The 23,656-nt window shown below is 38.4% G+C and overlaps 1 protein-coding gene and 1 long non-coding RNA gene across 3 annotated transcripts in view; both read left to right on the forward strand.

Moving 5' to 3' along the window:
- The window catches only part of LOC137130959 (uncharacterized), a 32,172-nt gene extending 23,418 nt beyond the window's left edge, over positions 1-8,754 (forward strand). The window contains exon 5 of the long non-coding RNA XR_010914924.1: positions 5,568-8,754. This is a non-coding gene — a long non-coding RNA (uncharacterized lncRNA). The remainder of the gene's footprint in view (positions 1-5,567) is intronic.
- Positions 8,755-9,246: 492 nt separating this feature from the next.
- ctnnb1 (catenin (cadherin-associated protein), beta 1) lies at positions 9,247-23,570 on the forward strand. 2 transcript variants are annotated; one of them, XM_067511543.1, is made up of 17 exons: positions 9,248-9,412; positions 15,403-15,453; positions 16,170-16,397; positions 16,521-16,774; positions 16,866-17,104; positions 17,322-17,523; positions 17,615-17,759; positions 17,921-18,024; positions 18,155-18,289; positions 18,451-18,654; positions 19,615-19,773; positions 19,914-20,033; positions 20,522-20,672; positions 21,371-21,492; positions 21,633-21,693; positions 22,276-22,526; positions 22,788-23,570. In XM_067511543.1, the coding sequence occupies exons 2-16, from the start codon at positions 15,441-15,443 to the stop codon at positions 22,488-22,490; spliced, it is 2,352 nt and encodes a 783-aa protein (XP_067367644.1). In that variant the 5' UTR covers positions 9,248-9,412; positions 15,403-15,440; the 3' UTR covers positions 22,491-22,526; positions 22,788-23,570. The 2 variants fall into 2 exon arrangements, with proteins under 2 accessions (XP_067367645.1, XP_067367644.1); XM_067511544.1 differs by lacking the exon at positions 22,276-22,526 and having other exon boundaries at positions 9,247-9,412.
- Positions 23,571-23,656: the final 86 nt, after the last annotated feature.

Raw genomic sequence — 23,656 nt, forward strand, 5'->3', positions numbered from 1 at the left:
CTTAATCTAGGACAAACATTGTTTATCAACAGTTCATAAGAATGTTGATGTCACCTTTTAATAAGTGAATGACATCAAATCATACAACATATAATGCTAACTTAGTTTGCCATGGTGGTTTTATGGCAAGTGAAATCCTGCTCCTCGGCTAACATTAAAGGTTTGTGAGAAAATAGCTTCAATAATGCACCGTTAATATTATACCATTAATACACAAATGAAAAATACACTTAATAACTAATAATTAATAACCGAACACTTAAAAATCTCTTATGGTGACTTACACTGACTGCAACTCCACAGCTTTTGCTGTTGTTGTTCTGAGCTGAGATCGATCCAAGGATCTGACTGAGCTCTGTCAGAGCTGATGAGGGTGCATCAGTCACCGTGGCTGTGTGAGTCCTACAAATATTCAGGGGTTCATGGGAAAAAAATGTCACTCGTTTTTGCGTACTTTACAGTGAAAAATTATACTAGTGTTCTTTAATATTGAAATGTGCATCTTCGACGCATAATTTGTACAGGTTGGCAGGTCTTTTAATATTACACTATATCTTAATTATTTTAGCTGTGGTTTCTGTAATTCGTGAAGATAAATTGGACCTAATAAAGAGACTGTATGTGTTTGAACTGCATAGCTCCCCCTCTGGCTCTCATGTGGCTTTACATCTACATTAGTCCTTATTTGATGGATTCAGTTTGTTTAATATTATTATTTGTAAGTCGTGTGGTTTATTCTTTTCTTGCAGTTTGTGCTCCAGTGTTCCAGACTATGATATGTTGATATGCTTTAATTCAATGTGAGCACAATTCTAATTTCCCTCTATCTACTCTTGAACTCTTAAAAAGTTATTTAATATTCTCTGTTTATAAAGAAATCGATGGCATTTAACCTGTTGTTTATAGGAATGTTTTCATCCTGGCTCACATGAGTTTACCACTGTAAAGCTAGGAACCCACATATTAATAAGACTTGTTATGAAAAAACATGATATGTATAGTATGTGCTTAAGCTATTGATCAGACTTTTTATGGAGATGAAATATCATTTCAAGTGAAGCTTCAAGTGATTCTTATCTGTTAAGATAATAAATACACATTTCAGATGTATTTTCATGCTCTGGACTTCTTATACAGGTTACTGTATATCTGTACATACATACAAACGACCTATAATACAGTTTCTGTGGATTCAGAAGGACTGTTAAGTAGATGATGGTGTGATTTATCTTCAAGGCCTTGTAGTCATATCTAGTTAAACAGTATGTTTTATTCTTATTATTTCTTTCATACTTCTTCCCTTTTTTCCGTTTTTTTCTTTTGAAAATTATTTCAATAGACACATGCTGCACAAGGTTGTCTGAGTTACTGCTTCTGTGAGTTACTGTCATTCAGTTAGTGTTTGTTAAGGAAAGATTATGTTTAAAATGTTGTTATAAATTCTGCTGTATTTATAAACATCAGGCTAATTTTCTTTAGGTTTGAACTGATGTTTACAGGGAAGTTAAATGATTATTAAAATCAATATTATTTTGCCCTAACAAGTAATTTTGTGTTATGGCTTGTTAAGTAGTGTAATCAGTTTTGATTTAAGGTATTAAAAAAGTACAATGTAAGCTAAATAATATTATTATACTCTAATTTGCTGTTTTTATGTCAGTTTTTGTTGTTCCTGCAGTAGCACTGAATGGGCTCTAGAATAAGTAAAATGCATTAGGTTCTATAATAACATTAGAATGACTATCCATAAAGCTAAATAACCTTTTAACATGTAAAAGGAGCATGTTCATCTTACTATTGACTCTATGATGTCCATTCAGTTCTGTTAGCATTGACTGAGGCCTGTGCTGTCGGCTGCTATTCATCTTCAACCCTCTAAGTGAAATGTGTCATTGTGACGGTGTACGTCTGTGTTTGTGTTGCCGCTGATTAAACTGAGGTTTTAGCATCCTAAATAGTTGTGCTCAGTTGTAGATTTGTCACTCTTTTTTTTTCTGCCTGTGTCACATATTCTCCCTATCACAAACACAAAAACACAGGCACGCGCACACACACACAGACACAAACACACACAGTGTCAGTCAGACCTATGGAGGATCAGTCATGCTAGAGCTTGTCTGGGGCCAGCTTGACATTGTTGTCTATAAGCCTCTTTGGAGTGAGAGGAGAACTTTAGAGGACATTTCCAAATAGGTTGTACAAGAAAAGGCTTTCTCGCTTCACATATAGTGTGAGTGAACCGTGGCTTTGTACGGCGGCGTTGGGGAGGGGGCAATTTCAGTTTATTCTTGGTTCATCCCATTCCAAATAACCGCAATTGATTTGCTAATGATTCACTGAGTATTCACTGTTAATAAGATGAATATAACAACCTTGTCCTTGTAAGCATCAAATGTTTGGAAGAAAATTGCCTTCTCAAATTGATTAAACTGAAGGTGAACTGGAACCAGCCATGTAGGATGGTGTTTTATGCTACAGAAAGATGATTTGAGATAAATGAAACAGCTATTTGCGTCCATTTTACTTATTGAATTGTTGTGTTATAAAATGAGTAAATATATATGCTCGATCATCACTTAATCAATTCATTTGAAATGGAACCGCTCCCCTTTTCTCAGCAAAGGATTCCCTGAGTCTGGCTGCCAGTGTTGGGGTAATTGAAAATACTGTTAAAATGAAGGTTCACAATTTAAATCATAATGTATGAGCTTTGTCTAATTTTGATTTTCCTATGTAAAGTCTTTCCATTTATTTTAATTTGTCTTTATTACTGTTTTTTTGTATTTGAAACAAGCAGGTTGTTATCCTGTTATCAGAAAAAAATGTTTGAATAATGTTTTAGGTGTGCAGTATTTTTTATGATTATTGTTTATTGCCAATTTCCCCTTGTATATTTGTTTGCTGCTCTAATATTAAGTACTGGCTGCCATCATTTCAAGAGGGTATAATTTATGTTTTTTTTATCTTTTGAAGCTCAACCACTTCTGCAATATCATGAATAAAAATAACCATTGAACAGCATTTGAAATTAGCCTTCTGCTGTTATTTCGCTGGTAAAAATTATCTCTTAGTTCATAATGACATGACAGTAATAATTTGGCACTGCTGTGTATGTGACACAAATGGCATATAAATCCAGATGTGACTGGCTGTAATGAGCAGTTGTTGACGATAATCCAGCTGATAAATGACTCTTAGGATGCTTAAAACCCTTCGATTCCAGTATCACGCCATGATATTTATTTGAACATGGCATCATGAGATGTAATGAAATACCAGAGAGCAGTGTGGATGGCTTAGTGCACCAGCCTCATAATCACAGTGGCATGTTGACTATAATCCAGCACGTCCTCCATTTCTTGCACTCTCTTTGTCTCATGTTTAACAAACACAAGAATTATACAGACATTTTCTATAGAAAATCAATAAAACCCAAAAGGCTCAGTATAATAAAACTGCAGGTAACAGCAAGTGCAGTCTATGGCCTTCTTTGTCAATAGGCTGTCTTTGCTAGTCACCATGTTGTTTTGTTGTAGAGGTGTGTTAGATACAGAGCTAGAAATTTCAGCGTAATTTTCTGTCTGTTACACAGCTGTACTATGTAACTGGGAGTAGTTGTCACGGGGATTCAGCTGTTTCTGACTCTCAGATCCTCAATTTCCTCTAGCAGAAGACAGTGTGAGTGTTACCTCTTAGTCTGTGCAGGATAGATGCGGGATGGAAGACTTTTACCATGGCAACCACTAATGCAGTATAGATGCAAGGACTCTCGGTGAAAAGTCATCCAGGCTATTTAAAATGAGCTAGAAGCGCTTTTGATGTCCACTGTGGTCAACACTAAATCCCAATTGGCTCTGCTGTGGAAACAAGGTTATTGTTTCCTGTATTAGTTCAGCACCACAGCATCCTTTGTATTAAATTTCCATTCAGCAGTTTACAGCTGCTCTCCTCAGCATGCCTTCATGTATTGTATTATAGCACCACTTCATTTTTTATGTCAGCCCTGCCAATATTGTAAAGTGTCTCTCTCACATTGTTTCCTATATCGGCTTATACTGCCCAATCCTCATAATCCTACTGTAGTCTGAGTCAAATATCTGATCCCTGTAATGTCCTCACACCACCTTCTAGGATTTCTGTATCCTCCTCCTCCTCCTCCACTTTACACGCTGGATTACAACTGGGCAAGTTTAAAAAGTGACACCTTCCAGGTTAACATGGAATTATTGTGTTTTAGTAATCTCAAAAAGAGAAGAAGTTTCACTTCTGTATATTCTGTAGAGAATAGGGTGATGTTTAGATGATGCAATATTTTCATGCCCTGTGTAAAAAAAAAATATAGTTAACTGAAATATGCAGCTCAACAAACAAAATAAACTAGCACATGTAAAAGGTGGTAGGGCTCCTTGATGCCAAGTTGATGTAAATCACATTCACCCAGATTCTTGTAGAAGATTAACTCCAGTGGATTTTATGGAATACACAAAGCTTTATTTTTCTCCTTTTTCCTGCAACATATTCATAATCAAAAAAAGAAAACAATTCCTTGAGAAATACTGCACCTCTGTACATAGTGTATGTTTGAATTGTCCTTGTCCGTGTGTGTGTGTGTGTGTGTGTGTGTCAAAAAGGTCAAAAGCCACAGTCCTGTACATGAGAGTGTCAGTACAAAGCAAACATTCCATCAATGTGGCCATGTGTGTGGTGCTTTCCTGACCTGCCACTACTGTTGCTGTGTGTGTGTGTGTGTGTCTGTGTGTGTGTCTGTGTGTATGTATATGTTGGTGTGTGTGTGTACGCGTATATGTGTGTGTGTCCTTGTGTGGGAGGGGGGTATTTGTTTTGTCTGCCCCCATCTATAGCTCTGCCCTGCCCCTTTCTTTCACAGTTTGAGAAAGGAACCACACCCCTTAGGCCTTTGCCTAGTGTATGTGTCTGTGGCGATTAGCTCTCTTGGGATTTTGGAATGTCTGCACTCTCTGTTCTTCAGCGATCGCTACGTGTCACCAATGTTACTGTGCATGTGTACATGTGTAAATACGCCTTAAGAAATAAATAAATAAAAAATACATATATTTTCTTTATGACCCATGCTTCTCTTGTGAATATAAACCCTCCGGGAGCCCACAACCTTCTTGTTTTTGTGTGTCTGTTTGTTGTTTGGGTTATCCTGTGTTCTGTGCTGTCATTGACTGGTCTTGTGATAACAGACAGAAGAAGACACATACATATAGTCTCCTCACAATCATGCACTAGTGAATTGAATCCAGCCACACTTGGTACTTGATGTTGGATGCCAAGACAAAGATTGCACACAGAGATACACAGTAACGCAGCCAGAATGGAAAATACATATAGAAATTAACCACAGCATGTCTTGCATTGCAAGTGAACATTTGAAAACATTTTTCATCACGTATGAAAATGATTTATTGTATCCTTAAATTCTATGCTTGAAATGAAAACAGCCCCACATTTTAAATTGGGATTTTTATTAACCACATGTTTATAAAAAGGTATGATGTATTTAATGTCTGTACCAATCTGCATTTATTAATAAATTGCAGGTGTAAATACTCTGGTGAACTCTTCCTGCTGCCATGATGGAACATGAAATGACCTCTCCAGCTGGAAGAATAAGTGCTGTGTGGGCTTCCTGAAGTGGCGCGGCATTGGGTCATTGGAGAGCCACAGTGGGTTTGGAAACAGGGCAATCTTTGTTATTTTATCACAGCCTGTTGAATGACAGGCCATTTTACAGGGTTTATAGCTTAATCTTTGGAAGAATCTCTCCAGGATCAAACAAAATTGGATTTTTAACCTCACATGTCCTAGAGCTGAGCGTTTGTCTTGTGATAAACTGACATAGAGAGGATTGAATGTGACCCACAATGGGTTTAAACACTTTTAAAAACTTTATATATGTATATATTAACAGAGTCCTTTTGAAAAGATAAAAAGTGTGATTACTCTATGTCGTGTAGATCTTTCCTCTGGTTAGTGTCAACCAACAGCGGAAGGAATATAAATCCATAATATTTTCCATTAAAAGATCAATCACTTAATGAAAAAAACTAGACTTTAGAGGGCCCTTGCTCAATTACTTGTAGATTGGTTTAATAAGGTTATTTAAAAATTATTGCATCTCAAAATACCTTAGAATAGAAACATTTTATGAGTTTAGAACAATCAGGTGTGATCACCTGTTCAGGTAAAAACGTACCAATTATCTATGTGCAGGTGTATATATCACCCAACCTTACTATTCATATGACCTACGGAGATTTACAGCTAAAATTTCGTTGCTCATTTATTATAAACTTTTGATTTTGGGCTGTGTGCAGAAATATTGCCAAGGTCATTTGACAGGACCAGTGACATGTCTAGATTTAACAGGCATTGTGCAGTTTAATATTTTACATGCAGAAGGAACTGTGATTGATGAAAAATAAGTGTGAATACAGCAGAACAGGGCAGTATTATTGACATGGCATGAATGTTTTCTGGTATTAGGCACAAATTACACATACAAACAGATGCTGCTTAGCAGTAAAAAAAAAACTTTAAAAAGATGCACTGAGATAAAAGGACAGTTTTCATGATGTAGAATGGCTGCACAGATAAAAGCTTGTTGTGATTTTAATGGACGGAAGATCTGATTTTTAACCTTGTGTTTCTTAATTCAGTGGTCACAGGCATATATGTGATGACACGCTCAGAAAAAAAAAATTTGGACTAAAAATCAGCTCTGTAAAATGCAATGTCTATCAAACACTGTCAGTCTACTGCTGTCTGAGACATTTTGTCATTATTTATTCACTGTGTCTTTGCTGTATGTACAGGGATTGTGTAACCAAACTAGCATACAGTTTTAATTAATAAATCCATGACAGACACAAATACATTTAGAAAGGATATATTAAGAGTCATCTGCATTTTGGTTTTTGAGAGGTTAATAGTTTTATCCAGTAAAAGTTGACAGCATGTGCAAAATAAATACACTGAAAAATGAAATGTTCCCCTCCACTGTGATATATACTTATCTGTTTTTTCTGTTGCACTTGAAAACTCAAATTGGAAAACAATATTCATCATTAGAATCAGAAAGAGAAATAGCTATTTCTTCACAATGGTTTTGAGAGTTTTGTAGTCCTTGAAATGCTGTGTTTAGCTTAGATTAGCTCTGATACAAACACAGAAAACTTACAACCTTTGGATGAAACTCACAAATACCTTACACTATACAGACCAGTGCACATGTGTGCAGGTGGACTTCTTTAAGGACCACCATCTGACCAGCATGAACATTACCTGTACTGTTCTGAGTTAGATTTTACAGCCTCAAAAGTAAATTTTTCATATGTTTTAATTTATTTCTGCTGTCTCCTTATCATTATATCACCTTTCTACCATATCCACTATATCACCTTGATATACACTCTGTTTGAATTTATTTAAAATGACTGCAGCCCAAATGTTATCATCCTGTTTTTTATGTCTCTCATTGTGGCATGATTTTATACCTGTTTGGTTAGTTGGCACGCTCCTGTGTGCATGAACTGAGGTATTTTATTTGAAAAATGATGGCTGTATATTAAACTGACTGACAGCAGTATTTCTCACTATGGTTTGAAAGCTGTTCAAAATAAAATAAATCTTTCACAGTTACTGTAATTTTCCATTTTGCAATCTAATGGCATGGGGTGGATTCACTCTATTCACTTTGTGCTCATGCTCTGTGTGTACTGTATATGCTGATAAGATGCCAATATGTCATATCCAGGAACTGCTGCACCGACTGGGTTTCTATAGTTTTCAGTATTTATTCCACCCATATTCTGTAAATAAAGGTTAATGAAACAGACTGTAGGCAGATGACAAGGGACTCTTTTACCCTGTTGTTTGTCCATGATGTATTTACCTGTAGACTGCAGTAATAGGGTTAAGGTGATGGTACACCAGAGCTTGAGGGACCTTACACTGGCAAGAAGACTATTAATGCCTATTTGAATTTCCTAGGTGGCTTAGCCACCAATGTACTTATTATTGAGCCCAGTACAGAGTCGTCTGAAAATTAGCAGCTACAACTGTGTGATCTCAGAATAAAAGCAAGATCACACTATTCACTTAAAGGGCCCCAGCTATGTCCATAGATCACTAATAATTTTAATGAGTGAATCTGCTTTCTAACGGAGTGCAGGAAAATGATTAATCTATGTCTGCAATATTTTGAAGCAATAATCCTTTTAGCAGTGTGCACACTGTTTGGTCAATTATGTCTGTATTACAATTTAATGCCTGGTTTTCTATCATTTAAAACTATATAAAAGTAGTAATGAATAACTTCTTGTATTTCATTAACATGTGACATTACAATCCAGGATCACTGACTCACAAATGCATCATAAGGGGCCTAACCACTTCTAGTGTATTGCCTGTAGACCTAATAACAAACTTTTGTGTGGTGAAGCCAATGGAATACTTACTGAACTATCATAACAACCGGCTCATCACAAAAAAACGGTTTCTGAACAAACCAAGCTAGCTCTTCACCATTTATGTTTAACTGTGACAGACATTTAATGTCTGTTGATTGACTTGATTTGATTTATTTTTTGTTTGTAATGTTTTTGCGGGCTGTTTTTGTCATAATCCAAATTTTGCATCCCTAAGCTATTCTAATCACGAATAAATCCTTTCTGGCTCTAATTCAAGTTCTGAAACTGAATTTTAGTTGGACTAGTGTTTTTATTAGCCTACTGACATTGTAAACTAATTTAACTTGCCTTACACCTGTGGGAGTTATTAGTTTGCTCTATTGAAGCAGGGGCTACCTGATGATAAGAGTGATCCTGCTTGTCGTGAAGCTCGCACTGTCTAACTCTGTATATGTAGAGGTGCCATTTGTGTAAGTAAAGGAAATTAATGTTTTTTCGCAGTCCAAGACGTTTAAGTTTGGGAAAGGAATCGGACTTTCCTTCCCTTACCCTGCCGGAACGTCATTCAATTGTGTATTCATACACATGCTGTAAACAGTAACCGGTAGCTGGCTTTACCATATTAAATCATCAAATGTCACAACCAATGCATGCAATACTTATGTCAGGTCATATCTTAATAAGGATACGCATTAGCGTGATGTAATTTAAGGATTTATCTGTATCTGCTTCTATTTTATTCGCCGCCACGGCAGGATATGGAGCCATTGGAGGTGTTCTACGGTCTATATAAAGGCGCCGCCATCTTACATTTGCTAGTCTGTGCTGCTCCAACCAAGTTACCGCTGACTGCGGAAGGAGTGGACGAGGACTCCCCGCTGACGCTCGCATCTACGTTTTCCTCGACTTTTTCCGTTTGAAAGTGTTAATTACTCTCTCGGATTCGAGTGGACGGACTTGCTGTATTGACAAGGGTAGGCTTCCACAGTCAAACTATTGACTTTGCTCTGTTTTCCTCTTTTTTCCGTGTCGGGCTTTCCCTGAATGCCAGCAGGAATGGAGACGATTGTTGCGTGCGGGGCGGCCGGGGATGCTGCTGCTGCCGCAGCTAGCGAACCAGCTGGTTTCACGGCAGAGATTTTGGGACATGCCAACCGCAGCCTAACGGGAACGTATCAATTTTATCGACAATACTAACTTACTTCATGATATCAAGAGTGTTCGTTGGCTTATACATACAGAAACATGGTTGACCTAACAATAGTGAGTTGTGAGCGATGGATGTAGTTGACTTATTATCGCTTATTCGAAAATCGGAATTGGGGTTTGAAAGAAACGTTGCTTGTGCGACTAGTTAATTTAAGCTAGCGATACCATTAGTTAGTTAAATAGTTAGTGCTAAAGCTAGTTGATTACTCAGCTCAACTGCCATTAACATTACCCCACTGTTGTTGGCCACATTCCACTATTCTGACTCATGTTTGTTCGACTTTAGTTTCGTCCTTTGCTCGGTGTTTTTTTTGTTTGTTTTTTTCCAGTGTTGGCACATAGTTTAGTTACATTTAATAAGAAGTAACACCACACGCGCGCGTTGAGCTAACGTTAGGTGTGTTGTGACCGTGTGTACAGATTTAAAGTTGGCAAATCCTCACTCGTGTAAGTTAATAGTTTCACGTTAACGAGACCTCGAAAGTTTGGCTCAAACTAAGTAAAATTAAAAAAAAAAAAAACTCAACCAACAATTTGAAATGGAGCTAGGTGCGGGCAAAATGTCTCCAAACATGTATAAGTGGTTAATATTTGAGTTACTCGTAGGTCAAATGCGCGTGAGTGTGTTCTCTAGACGTCTTTTTAAACAAAGACCGACAAATTCCTCACCGCCGATGTGCTGCAGAAGGAAGACGAGGAGGAGCCAGTGTGTGAAATTTGACTCGGTGGTGTTGGAGCAAGAAAGTCCGGGGCAGGAAGCAGCTGTGAAGAGGTGACCTGCAGGAGCCTGCTGTGCGGATGAATATTTTAACTGCGTTTTAAATGGTACACCAGTGGTTTGTCAGCAAAATTAGAGAAATTCTAAATTTAATTTGATAAATTTAGTAGTTTTGGGTCGCGGGAGAGGCAGGCGGTTCCCTACAAAGAAAAGTTGGACTTTTAGCTGCTCTGGTGATAAATGGACATCAATGGAAGTCCTCATACGTTTTTTTTTTTTTTTTCAAGACAAAACGTATGATGACTTCTTTTTGAAGAGAAATATTTCATGTAGTTATACACAATGGGACCAGACCGTGGTTTTGATTGGTTTTGAAATATCCTCACACATGGTTTTATTTTTCCACTGGAAACAAAGATGGAATCAGGAGATTTAACAGCGGCCGGAAGATGCTGACATCCAGCGGCTACGAAATTTAGGCACAGAAGCTCTACAACGACAGTGGTTTATTTTGAATACGAGGGAAGGATTTTGTCCCAACATAAACGGCGATCTAAAATAAGTCTGCAGTATTCACATGCCATAGAAACCGTGGCATTACCTTCTTAAAATACGTATTAAAATAATTAGTTTATTCGCCTTTGTGTGGTCCCGAAGTGGAATCTCATCACCTCACCTGTCATCTTATCGGCGAAATTTCCTTGTAATGGTGCATTTAACAGTTTAAGACTGAAGCGTGGGTGTAGGCTATGTATCGGAGACAGGTAGTAATGCTTTTAGGTAATTCATTTGCACGACTAACAATGACCCTTTCCAGAGGTAATGCCATTGCTTAATACTGTCACTGTTTTTCAGTTGTATTTTAAGCGATATGTCCAAATATGCACTCTTACGTGGCATATTGATGTTGACGTAGATTTTCCGGAAATTGATTTCTGATAACACCTATTTGTTTCATAACGGAATAAATCGCTCTTCCAGTTTATTTTGAAAGTCAGTTCTCAAGGGGTTTTGTTTTTGTCTCAGAATTACTTTTATCCCACCAAATCTAAAATTTCAGTTTTAATTAGACTGATAAACAAGGAAACTTCATAATGTAGAGACCGCTTGCTTAGATACTGCCTTGAGCTCCTGTTTCTCCATGGGCATCCATCATTTTGCAGTTGAGACACAAAACCCTGCAGCGACTGCAGGCATTGAGCTTATTGTGTTGTTGGCAACCAGCAGTGAGTGCTGCTGACCCTGCACATTACATGGCTAACACTGAAGCTTGTTGTGGCAGACCATGTATCCACTTGTGCTGATTATAATGCTTGCTTGGGTTATTTACTCATAGCAGTTCACTTGAGGAGAAAGGGACTTTACAGCAGTGGTTCAAATGGCTTTAACCTGTTTGAAGTTCCCTGCTCAAATGTATTTGTCTTGATTTGAACTACTTACCCCTTAAACTTGTTCTGTGGCTGAAATGTCACAATACAGAAGAGACTGTTGCATTAAGCCACATGTGTAGCTGAAGTTTCATATACTGATATTTTTTAAATGGTAATATAATACTGTCGTTTTTTACAAAACTTGTATCTTGAGACTCAACTGAACTCACTGTGGCATTTTTTTCAAGTGTAGAGAATTGGCAATACTAGCAGAAGAAACTTGATTTAAGAAGTTAGCTGATTTAGGTGCTTAGCTGATTAGCCCAAGATGTCATATTCACTCCACAGCAGTAGGTTTATTTCAGGTTTACTCCAATTAAAAAAGAAATGCATTATTTACAGGGCAGTAATGTAACAGGAATTGTTCCAGTGTGTTGAACTGTGTCTCAATTCTTTTTCTAAAATTTTTAGAAATTCATGATGTCCAACACAAAAAGATTTTTTATTTTTGCCTTTCTTAGCTAGCTGCTAAGTTTTACAGGTAACCAATGGAATTCGGGCATGTTAGACTGTAGTTGTGATTTGGTCATTTAGCAATGTAGTGGGCATGTTTTTGGTGAGAGGTGAAATGAAAGTGGTCTTGTGACAGTAGTCATCAGGCTTAATCTTGAGTGTGTGCAATTTAGCAGAAACTACATATGGGAAACTCTGAGAACAGCTAAGTTTCCTATATTGTATGTGAGACAAATCTTATAAAGCCCTTAAAAATCCTATAGGACTTTTTTTTTTTTTTTTTAATTTATCAGCTTTTTCTACTCTTTGTGTACTTTTAAGACCCCTTTAAGGGGTGCTTTGTCCAACTTGGTGAATGTAGTAGATTCTTTATGTTGAGTACAGCCTGCCTGATACTGCAGTGGCATGGGCTGTTCCTTGTATTGCTAAAACCAAACCTTTACTCCAATAGTTGTGGTGTTAATGTTTTAAGCAACACGTTGATTTTTGGGTGTCTTTAAGTATATGCAGTATATAACCTTTGAGTGCTGACCCACAGCAGTTTTTGTCACTGGTTATTTTTTAGCAAATTGCACTGTTTGTGCTAAGAAGGCTTGATGCTTGCATGATGGATTTACCGAAGCATAGCTACATGGGACTTCCTTGTTTGCCTTTGCTTCACTTGCATGCATGTTCTTTTATTCATCCCACATATTGTACAAGACCGTCTGACTCCAGTGACTGGCCACTCATTAGACATCTGGTTTCAGTGATATGGCTTTAACTCGACCAGACACATCTCTAAATATTGGATTTCACATGTAGCTTTAAAGATGCTGCTTGTTCAGATTTCTGTGACCACCCGGCTAGCCTGATGTCAAGGACATTTTACATAAATTACTTGTTTTTAAGTTGTTAATGTCTGTCTTTAGTGTAAGCTTGCCATTTATGTCCTAATTTGAGACCACACTTACTGGACATCAAAAACTCATCAGGTTAGTTTCCAAAGCCAGATGTAAAGACCAGTGTGAATGATAAATGGTTCTACTGTGCACATTGATTGTTTGAATTTTTTTCCTATTGCAATGTTGTGGGACATATGGCTCCCATTAGGGCAAAGCTAGGTAATGTGGGGGCAGGCCTGCAGAGCTTGGGAGGATGGCGTGTGAACAGCGAATCTGAGATGGTGCATTTGTGGTTAGAAGCAGCAATCTTGGAGCCTGACTCAAGATTGTTTTTTAATGACACAGCTGAGTGAGGTGGTGTGGGTGTGAAAGAAGGGATAAAAATTCAGAGCAGTAGTTTAGCTGTTCTTGGATTTATTTGCATATTGGCAGCTATTTAACTCCACACACTCCTACAAATTCATTGGCACTCATACCAGATTGATTTTTTTTTTTTTTAATATAGCACTACACTAGCTGGTGCATTCTTCTAGATGTCCATTTGCAGGCCTCTTAGTTTTTCTGATTTATGCTATAAAAACTTTTATTTCTCAAACTAAGATCAAGGAGGATTCAAAATGGTTACAATACTCAATTTATTTTAATAGGCATGTCTTAAACATGGGTAATGATGTCCAACAGATTGTTTGTTTCCTTTTTAATACAACTGGGTGACTACAGCTTTAGTCAGGCTGTCTGCAATTGCCTTTAAATGCGTTCTGCAAGCCAAAGTGTTACTTGCCCTTCTTGCCTAACATTGCCTTATATAGGAACAATAAAGGTTATCCTGTCACATAAGTACCTTATCATTGGCCATATGTTAAGTGGCTATGTAAAAGGCATAATGAAGTAAAGTTTGACTTTTAAGAGTCATGGTATATTCTCCCAAATTGCTTTGGAAAAAAAAGGTGTGGCCTTGTTTAAGTGACTGATTCCTCTGGATTTCTCTATTGATTTTAAGGTAATTGGCTGTCACTGACACAGGAAATCAGTGTTTTGTTTTTCGTTTGCACAAACTTGAAATTACAAATATTTGTCAACCATTTTTGCTTTTTGGAAACACCAATATCAAAGATTTTCAAATCACTACATCTGACCTTACAACAACACAGCTTCCACACCTGCTGCCTTGCAAGCAAAAAGCAACTGCTTAGTTTTTTTTTAGTCTAACGCATTGTGTTTTGGTAAGACTAAAACTAAAATCCTCATAGCTTTTTAAATATTTTAGGATGAATTTATTTTTTCCCTTTAGCAGAAATTTGTCATACAATATAAAGTAAAAAATGTTTTTAAATGTAATGATATTGATTTAACATTTGGAATGATGCTAAATAAATCTTGTGCTTAAGTATGTGGTTCTTCAGATATTTTCATTTGAATTGCTTAAGTAGAAAATCCAACTTTGAGCAGGTGTGGTCAACTGCAGGAAAGTTGGACTCCTACTTTCTCTGGGGTATAAATTAATTTATAAAATTTTGCCATACCTCCATTTTAGTCTATGCCTCTTTATTCCAAACCTTTCCAAACCGTGTCATGATAGAAAGTGGTTTGGTGTAAGTTTTTCAGTTTTCTTTTAGATTATTTGGAATAATTACAGATGTACTTTCAAAGGACTGGTCAAAAGGACTTCTTGCTATTGAACTGTTTTATTTTTTTAAAATTTTGCTTGGATTTCTTCTGAATTTCCCAACCTCCTGTTTTTGTTTTACTGTCATAACACTTTGTCTTTGAGTATAAATTGAAAATACTGGTTTCAATTTTCTTTCTTTTTTCCTAAATTAATCCTCTCTTGCATTCTGCCTTTCTTCAGGCATTGCCAGTGTTTACTTTCCTGCATAGTTTGGTTTCAGCTTCAAAGCCAGCACAGGAATGCATATGCCCTCCTCCCTTCTCCTGTCTCTTTGTCTCCACCCTGTGCTCCCCTTCTGTTGCCCTTTCTCACCTAAATAGTTGCTAGCTGATACACTTAATGGTGGCTTTGTGAGTTGCTGCTCTATGCATGCTTGGCTTGAACAGAAATAGTTGCTAGCTGATACACTTAATGGTGGCTTTGTGAGTTGCTGCTCTATGCATGCTTGGCTTGAACAGAAATCCAAGGGCCATGTAATTTTATTGATATATAATTTCTAACATTGCTTTTCTGTCTTTACCTGTTTGTTTAAAACTCAAATGTTCTGAGGCAGTTGGACTAATGTGTTTTTCTTTCTTTTTTTTTTCTTTTCCCTTATTAGATCAGGAAGCTGTGTCAGCTGTGGTTTGAGAAAGGAACATGGCTTCCCAGGGTGAGTTAATACTGCTCAGGCACACACTGAAACATCTTTCGATCACATACTTACACGTGCATTGGCGAGTATGTAATGGGTTTTAAAAGAGAGGGAATTATTTATGGATAACATTTTGCAACCAGGAGGAAAACAATTTAATCGCCATTTATGCTGCAACATTTCCTTAGTCACCCAAATTATCAAAGAATTAAAAGCTGAATTGTAAAATAACAGGCTGACACATAAGGGGTTTAATCTCTGCAGTAGCTATAAATAACTGATGGTTTTTGCCCTCTGCCCTTCATGCCACATACTGGTAAACTCAGTTAATACCTAGAAGTTTCCAGTATTTTTAATAATAAATGTTTTTACTTGAAAAAAAACAAAACAAAAACCCTTAACATGAGGTGGGACAAGTATAAATAAACTTAATAATGGAATCAAGTTGAGACTGTGATTCACTATAGTTATTATACTAGTAGTAATTGTTTAGGCATAGAGTAGTTTTGTTTAAATTATTTGTATTTTCATATCATGCTAACTTAAACACAAATTTTACTAGATTGCAAACCTAACAATACATGCTTATTTGCACTATATTATAAAATGCAAACATGTTAATGACTAATGACAAAGTAAATTTCAATATTTTATACATGGCTATTTCAAAAAAGGTTTGGCTGACTTCTATGGACATTTTCCTTCTGTTGATGTTTATAATACTTTCTCTTCAGCTGATCTGATGGAGCTTGACATGGCTATGGAGCCAGACCGTAAGGCAGCAGTCAGCCACTGGCAGCAACAATCCTATCTGGACTCAGGCATCCATTCAGGGGCAACTACTACTGCTCCCTCACTTAGTGGGAAGGGCAATCCTGAGGAAGATGATATTGACAACAACCAGGTCATGTATGAGTGGGAGCAGGGCTTCACTCAGAACTTTTCCCAGGAACAAGTACAAGGTATGCCATAATTCAAACCATTGCTTTTTAAGGAAGATCTGTTTTACACGTAAAATACTGGACACATACAGCCCAACTAAGAAGTCACCACGTAATAAAACAAATCCCCCCCTTCTCTTGTAGACATAGATGGTCAGTATGCAATGACACGTGCCCAGCGTGTGCGGGCAGCAATGTTTCCAGAGACTCTTGAGGAGGGCATGCAGATCCCCTCTACACAGTATGATACTGCAAACCCCACCAATGTCCAGAGGCTGGCAGAGCCCTCGCAAATGCTCAAACATGCTGTGGTTAATCTGATCAACTATCAAGATGATGCTGAGCTGGCAACCAGAGCTATACCAGAACTCACAAAACTACTTAATGATGAGGACCAGGTAACTTTCAGTAGAAACTGCATGTTAGACAGAATGTTTGAACTGTTTTGCCCTGCTGTCATTCCCTTACATAAATATCAATCTCCTCCAGGTTGTAGTAAACAAAGCAGCAGTGATGGTCCACCAGCTTTCAAAAAAAGAAGCTTCTCGTCATGCGATCATGCGCTCCCCTCAGATGGTGTCTGCTATCGTCAGGACCATGCAGAACACGAATGATGTGGAAACAGCTCGCTGTACTGCAGGAACACTGCACAACCTGTCCCATCACAGAGAGGGTCTGCTGGCCATCTTCAAATCAGGAGGAATACCAGCTCTAGTTAAAATGCTTGGGTATGAGGATGAGAATTGTTTAGAAAGTTTTCTTTCCTTGGGATACAATCAATCAAGAAACACGTTGTCAGCCATAGAAAACTAAATGTGAAAATTGTTTCTTGGCTCACCAAAAGCACAGGGTGTTAAGAAAAAGGACTTTTAGAGAGATCTAATTCATCTACATAGTTGTCATTCCCAGTCACACAGTAATGTAACATGCCTGTCTGTTTTGCAGTTCACCGGTGGACTCTGTTCTGTTCTATGCCATCACCACCCTCCACAACTTGCTGCTTCATCAGGAAGGGGCCAAGATGGCTGTCCGCCTAGCTGGTGGTTTACAGAAAATGGTGGCACTGCTCAACAAGACAAATGTCAAGTTCCTAGCCATCACCACAGATTGTCTTCAGATACTGGCCTATGGAAACCAGGAAAGCAAGGTGAAAATAGCCTCTAATAGATATTCAAAGGTAACTGTACTCCACAGTAGTCATTATGCTAACAATAAAACACCTTTTTGTTTTTGTGTAGTTGATAATCCTGGCCAGTGGTGGCCCCCAGGCATTGGTCAACATAATGAGGACTTATACCTACGAGAAGCTGTTGTGGACCACAAGCAGAGTTCTCAAAGTACTGTCAGTCTGCTCCAGTAACAAGCCTGCCATTGTAGAAGCTGGTAGGTGTCAGAAACCATTTTTACCATACTTTATTTATTCATGAAAAAAATAAGTTTAGTTTGAGATTAATTTAATTTATTAATTAATTTAAACTTGTGGCTAATATTATTGTGAAGCAAACAAATACATTTACTGATTTTATATTTGTCCTTATGTCCAGGTGGCATGCAGGCTCTGGGACTCCACCTGACAGACCCAAGCCAGAGACTGGTCCAGAACTGTCTATGGACTCTCAGGAACTTATCAGATGCTGCCACCAAACAGGTAATGAGAACTGATATTACACCAACCCTGAAATGTGTGTTTTTAATATTTGGTCTGTCATAAAAGACATTGCTCAACAGTTAACAGAGACAAAAAGGTATGCCAAGATGACAACTGTCTTTCTCTGCAGGAGGGAATGGAAGGTCTGCTAGGAACTCTGGTGCAGCTGCTTGGCAGTGATGACATTAATGTTGTGACCTGTGCTGCTGGGATCCTGTCTAACCTGACCTGTAACAACTACAAAAATAAGATGATGGTCTGCCAAGTGAGTACACAGTAGAATCTGTGAAATAAACATTGCACCTTAATTAGTCATAGGCTTGCTTCTTTTTTTTTTCTTATGTATTTTTCACATTTGCTTTATTCAGACAGTAAAATTGAGTGTTTGCTGTATCCATTAATCTGGTAAACTCTGCTTCACCGTAGGTTGGTGGTATTGAAGCTTTAGTTCGCACAGTGCTTCGGGCTGGAGACAGAGAAGACATCACAGAGCCAGCTATTTGTGCCCTGCGTCACCTCACATCTCGACACCAGGATGCTGAGATGGCACAGAATGCTGTCAGGTTGCACTATGGTCTTCCTGTGGTTGTCAAATTACTGCATCCTCCATCACACTGGCCCCTCATTAAGGTACAGACACACAGAATTAGCAGCAGCAGTCAGCCACATGACCGCTTTTTTTTTAAAAACGGTTTTCAGTAATAAAAAGTTAGTTGACCCTAACTTTGATGAAAGCTCAATACTGACTCTAAAAGAAATGTAGGTCATTACTAACACATTTCAATGGCGGTTGTTATTGGTCATTTCAGAAATGTTGTTTTGAGCACAGCACCTCATATAGGTTGTCTAAACCATATTTATACTCAGTGACTAACCTTTTTGACCCAGGTGACCTCAAAAAAGGTGTCTGAAACATAAGGTGTTAGAAAACAGCCTCCTAAAAGTTAACAAGTTTTCTGAAAAGCCTGAAAGACTTAAAACATGAAAACAGCCTCAGCCTTTGTAGCTGATGGAAACATGAAATAAAGCCCAAATGACGGCTTAAACATTTGAATTAAGTTAAAAATATTCCCCTTGTCCTAATGTTTAATTTGAAAAATAAATTAATAAAATGGGCTCTGAATAAATGTTAGTCACCTTTGTCACTTAGCCATCAGTCTGAAAAGCAACTTTAGAAATGTTTCCCATAATGCATTTAGCCTTCATTTTATTGCATCCACATTTAAAGGTAGAAGTGTACAAATGTCACTCCCAGCAATGAAAGTTGTATATGTGCAAATGCTTCTTCCAGTCTTAATAGATTATCATAATGTAGTGCAGATGGAGTGATGGACACAGAAAATACATTGTTTTATGGCTGTTAAAATGAGACAAAAACTAATCTTGCATTACAAACACAATCTACCAGAGGCAGATTAACTGGCTAATAGGAAACTGGCAGAAACTGGCTAATAGGAAAAACAATTCATTTTTATATCTAGAAATACATGTATATGACAGTTTTGTCTGGTATTTTTGATCCAATCTAATTGTTTTCTGAAGTTGGCATTCAGAGCCCACAAAATTGACATTTATCTGTTTGTCCATTAGGCTACAGTTGGTCTGATCCGTAATCTGGCTCTGTGCCCTGCAAACCACGCTCCACTGAGGGAGCAGGGAGCCATCCCCAGACTGGTTCAGCTGCTGGTCAGAGCACACCAAGACACACAGAGACGCACCAGCATGGGAGGCACACAACAGCAATTTGTGGTGAGGGCACACACACATTCCTTCTATGGACACAACTTCACACACAACACTTGCATGTGTGGTCTAAAAAAAAAAAAATCACATGATCAACTTTTCAGCTCCACTGGCTCATTTAATACAGTCCTAATGTTTGATTTTAGGAGGGAGTTCGTATGGAGGAGATTGTAGAGGGTTGCACAGGAGCTCTTCACATCCTGGCCAGAGATGTACACAACAGAATAGTCATCAGAGGACTCAACACTATTCCACTATTTGTTCAGGTAACATTTTCCAGCTTAGATTTATGCAGATCTTTTGTGAGATTTGGTGTAAATTACTAAAGAACTATGATCAGGTGGTAGTCTGGAAGGGGACCTGGTGACTCAGTGGTTAGATTGGGTTGGGATGCAGAAGGTTGTGTTTTTGAATCCCACCCTACCAGGTGAGGCCACCCTGGTGCCGCTCCTGAGCCTGGATATAATGGGAGGGTTGCGGCAGGAAGGGCATTCGGCATAAACACGTTCCAAATCACCGTGCGGAACATATTCCGCTGTGGCGACCCCTGAAGGGACAAGCTGAAAGCCTTTGATCTAGTAATGCAAATAGTCTGTCTCTGGATTTAAATAGGATGTGGAGTCATGTAAATGTTGTATTAAAAAAAGAGAATTGAAAGTAGTTATTTCAGGTTGAACTGGAGATGCTCAGTCAAAAATGTTATTGTACTTTACACTTGTGCAGAATTTTCTAAGCATGCTGTCTATTTCTGCAGCTGTTGTATTCTCCCATTGAGAACATCCAGCGTGTAGCAGCAGGAGTCCTGTGTGAGCTGGCCCAGGACAAAGAGGCTGCTGAGGCCATCGAGGCAGAAGGAGCCACTGCCCCACTAACCGAGCTATTGCACAGCCGCAACGAAGGAGTTGGTATGTACAAACACATTGACGTCTTCACATAATGCGTACTCTCTTAATTCATGTAGGTCTTCTGATGACCTAGTCCATCTGAAAGCTGAGTGTTTATAATAATTTTAGTGTGAGAGGGACATTTTGACAGACAGCTTTTTAAGCAATATTCATGTTAAGGCCACATTGAATTGGGGTGATGGCACTGACATTGTAAAAATTATTTTCCTATTTATATATGTATTGTGATGTGGGTGGAGTCGGCAACAGATGACTATAGGGAAAGAAAAGATTAAATAATTTTTTTAAAATTTCCCTCAATTCTAAATAAAAAGTCAACAGTGTGACCAGCAGCACTTAAAAAATGCAACGTGGATACAGGTTAGGAACAGTTACTCCTAAGCTAATCAAAATATAAAGCAAAATAGTGACAAACTGACCTGTTAAAATGCTGTATAAAAATGAATAGGGCACATAATGGTTTACTACTTTTATTTCACCGGTGTATTCCACCCTTTTAATTTATGACTTAATGGTCCTCCCTCCACTCTCCAGTACATCACAACAGTCCATCATGTTTTAGTCTGCTAACATTAACACACTGTTATGTGTTAAACTATGGGTGTGTTTTAATTCCTGTGTAGCATGTACACATTTTTCACATAGCTTGATGCGCCACACTAAGGCAACTAACCTGTAAACCGTCATTCTTCCCTCAGCCACCTATGCTGCAGCAGTGCTGTTCCGTATGTCTGAGGACAAACCCCAGGACTACAAGAAACGCCTCTCCGTAGAACTTACCAGCTCACTCTTTAGGACAGAACCAATGGCCTGGAATGAGGTATGACACACAACATTGGTTTTCTTGAGTTGCTAATAAATCCTTAATCCTAAAATGCTACTTAGGTTTAGTTGCTTTAATGCAAAAAGGCTTGTGATGGTGTTTAAACTGTCTTCCTGTTTATTTCTGTTATTCTGCAGACTGGAGACCTGGGTTTGGACATTGGTGCTCAGGGAGAGCCTCTGGGTTACAGACAAGAAGGTAAGCCACCTCCAGCTCCAGGAGAATCACAGCAGTAAACAATGTTGTAAATATAAGTTGACATACTGGTCATGTTATTCAAGTTGAGAATGCAGATTGCTTTGGACCGTTGCTCAGGATGACATGGGAAGCTCAAAGAAATGCCACTTAATTCTGCTTCTAGTTGTTACAATCTGGCCATCTTAACCTGACTACCAGAACTAAAATTATACTGATCAGTAGGTTTTGGGGCAAGTGTTTGCAAATTAAAATCCACTTGTTTCCATTCCTTTGAATTGGTTCTGGTCTAGCTTCAAAAAAAACTTGAGGTAGCCATACTGAGAATTGCTGTGCCTCTGCAGAGATGAGTTTCTGATTGTGGAATTAACTGTAAGCTGAATTTAGCTGAACTTGTGGCTCAGTTCAAAGAACAGCTGTAATTTGAACTGAGTTCAGCAGTTGTTGGAATGGACAGTGTGCTGAGTTGCTGTGTAGTGTTACGTTTGATCATACTACTGTGTGACAGCTTGGTTTGTTAACATGCTTCTAACAACTGCTCTGCTCCCCCTGCTTCTCCTCCATCCACTCCTTCACCTCCCCCAGACCCAAGTTACCGTTCCTTCCATTCGGGGGGTTATGGAGGTGACACATTAGGCATGGAGCCCATGATGGACCATGATCTGGGTGGAGGTCACCACCCTGGCCAGGACTACCCTCCTGTAGAGGGGCTGCCTGACCTGGGACATGCCCAGGAACTGATAGAGGGCCTGCCACCTGGTGACTCCAACCAACTGGCCTGGTTTGATACCGATCTGTAAATACCAAGACCAACATTACACTACCCTTTCTACTAGGTAAGAATAGTCTCACACGCTCTAGTCTAAATGAAATGGTAGCCGTTTTAGAGAAGATGTAAAAAATCGGACAGCAGGAATGTTTCCCGTCTGGGTTAGATGGCAGAGGGAGAGGAGGATAGTGGATTTACTCACTGAGGCTGCTGCACAGTCAGACTGCTCCTACTTGCACAGCTGTGTGATGTGTGTTTGATCTGAGTGTGTGGTCTTTACCAATGCTTGTGTGCTGTCTCCTCTTCATCTCCTGTCCTCCTTCTGCAGCTGTATCACGTGATCTGGATGAACCTGCATCATGATTCGCCCATATGGAGGAGGCGGGGTTTCAGAAAGTGCCTGAAGACGACTAAACAGCAAGCAGTTTCCTGTCTATGGGAACTCCATTGGGACAAACTAAATTCTAAGTGCGGTTCGGTTCTGGTCTTTCAGCCTTATGGGGCTGACTTCAAATCCTGACAATACACATGGATTCGGATCTCAACGGTTGACTTTTCAAAAACCTTTTTTTTTATGTATTTTTCATTTTTTCATTTTTTGTTTTACTTTTTATATTGCTTTTCTCTGTAATGGTACAAACTGATTCTAGCTTGCCTTGTTTTTCATTATTCTCAATTATATTACTTGTTTTTGCAGTCCCTCATATTTTAAGTCTATGGTAGTGTTAAGGTTTTATTTTTTTAAAGTGGTAATGCTCCATCCAAGTGAAGAATCTGATCACATTTTAAATGGTGTCCAAACACTAAAGTTAAACAGTTAAATTGTACTCTGATAAAGTGTAACATTGTGTAGCTTTTGTATAAAAAAAAAAACATTAATTGGAATTCATGGTCCAAATATTAAGCTATTTTCTTGCTTTAAAGATGGACACTGATGTGTCTCTGCTGTTCCAAAGGAGGTGTAGCTAACCTGAGTTGAATGAGTGTGGCTGCAGAAAAACAGGGGTGGAGGAGGGCTCTTATTGGTCTACTGTTACAAAGGGGTGGGGTTGTGGGAGGAGCTGGTTGCTGTAGCCTGTGTTCTGAAACAATAAAATGGACTGTCATTTCACTTGGATGCCTCAATGTCTCATTTTATCTACAATTTAAATCCAGGTGTACTGCTCCAAATGCATATCTGTAGTAAACTCCACAGAT

The sequence above is a fragment of the Channa argus genome, chromosome 7, assembly GCF_033026475.1.
Source record: "Channa argus isolate prfri chromosome 7, Channa argus male v1.0, whole genome shotgun sequence".
Classification (NCBI taxonomy): Eukaryota; Metazoa; Chordata; class Actinopteri; order Anabantiformes; family Channidae; genus Channa; species Channa argus.